General features: G+C 34.2%; 1 protein-coding gene across 1 annotated transcript in view; it reads right to left on the minus strand.

Moving 5' to 3' along the window:
- The window catches only part of LOC106877021 (kazrin-like), a 9,156-nt gene that overhangs the window by 4,114 nt on the left and 3,547 nt on the right, over positions 1 to 1,495 (minus strand). Inside the window, exon 2 of the mRNA XM_014925798.2 lies at positions 646 to 880. Coding sequence (XP_014781284.2) covers positions 646 to 880 — 235 coding nt within the window. The remainder of the gene's footprint in view (positions 1 to 645; positions 881 to 1,495) is intronic.

A 1,495-nucleotide genomic window follows, 5' to 3' on the forward strand; every position in this document is an offset into this window, starting at 1 on the left:
ACATGTCTCAAGGAACCCCTGTACAAAAAAATTATATACTATATCTTTCTCATATTTTTCATCATAGTTCACGTGGTAAATATCATATATATATATATATATATATATATAATAGGTTAGATAATTAATATGTTGTGCATGTATAATATTACAAACATGAAATTAGCATGTCTCACTCTTTCTTGCAGAACCCCTAGGAACCTTTTGCAGAACCCTAGGGTTCCAGGGAACCTTGGTTGAGAAACGTTGGGTTAGAGATAACCTTAACAAGTGATGAAGTAATTATATTATGGAAGAGCTATTCAAACTGTTAAATAGCACATAAAAACTAATGCTGTCTTCTGTACCATCACCAATGGCTTCAGTACCACCAATTGTTTTTTGAAAGCAATGTTGGTACCACAAAAAATAAAAAGAAAAAGAAAAATGCACTCAGCTCATGCTGTGAGGTGGTTGGCATTAGGAAAGGTATCCAGTTACAGAAACACTGCCAAAGCAGACACTGGTACACAAAGCAATTCTCAGGCCCCTCAGATTCTGTCAAACCATCTAACCAATGACAGCATAGAACACTGGTGTTAAATGATGATGATGATGATGATTATGATGACAATGATGATGGTGAGAAAGAACAGAGATACTTACTTCTTTGTCAAAATCTAAAGACCTCAGAAGTTCGATTCCATGAAGTATACTGGCATGATGAAATTTGCGATGAATAGCAAAATACTTCTCCAAATCTTTTTTGGTCAAATTATTTAACATGCGACCATCAACTAATTGTAATTCAAATGTTGCTTTATACTGAGACAAACCGAGGTCTGGAATCCATCTTTCAGAGACCCAATTATGGTCGATTTCAACAGCTTTGAGATATTTCCTGTGAATATAAAGTTTTTGAAAATAATCACCATTAATCCAACAGAATTAATAAAACAGTTTTTTATGTTTTTAAATGAAGCAAAACAAGAAAATATCTTAGAATAAAAGTTTCTATAAAAGACCTATACAAATTTTCAAAGCAGATTTTTTTTTTTGATCTTCTTTGGAAAATTTTTATGGGGCTTTTTAATTTCAGTATTTCTTTTCCTCTCAAGAAATACAAGGTTGCGCAGTCACTGCATGAAGAAGTTTTACTAGAGCAGAATGAGGGTGGATGATAGTGGCTCATATAAAATTTGGAAAGAAGGATTCTAGTGTTTGGCTGTAGCTGTGTATGGAAGAACACTTTCATAAATAGAATTCACATAAATAATTTTTTTTTTATTGTTATCTTTTCTTTGTTTCAGTCATTAGATTGCGGCCATGCTGGAGCACCATGTTTAGTCGAAGAGATCAACCTCAGGACTTATTCTTTATAAGCCTAGTACTTATTCCATCGGTCTTTTTTTCCGAACCAGTGAGTTACAGGGATGTAAACACATCAACCTCGGTTGTCAAGCGATGGCGGAGGGACAAAGACTGATACACACACACACACACACACACACACACA

Source organism: Octopus bimaculoides, chromosome 19, assembly GCF_001194135.2.
Source record: "Octopus bimaculoides isolate UCB-OBI-ISO-001 chromosome 19, ASM119413v2, whole genome shotgun sequence".
Lineage (NCBI taxonomy): Eukaryota > Metazoa > Mollusca > Cephalopoda > Octopoda > Octopodidae > Octopus > Octopus bimaculoides.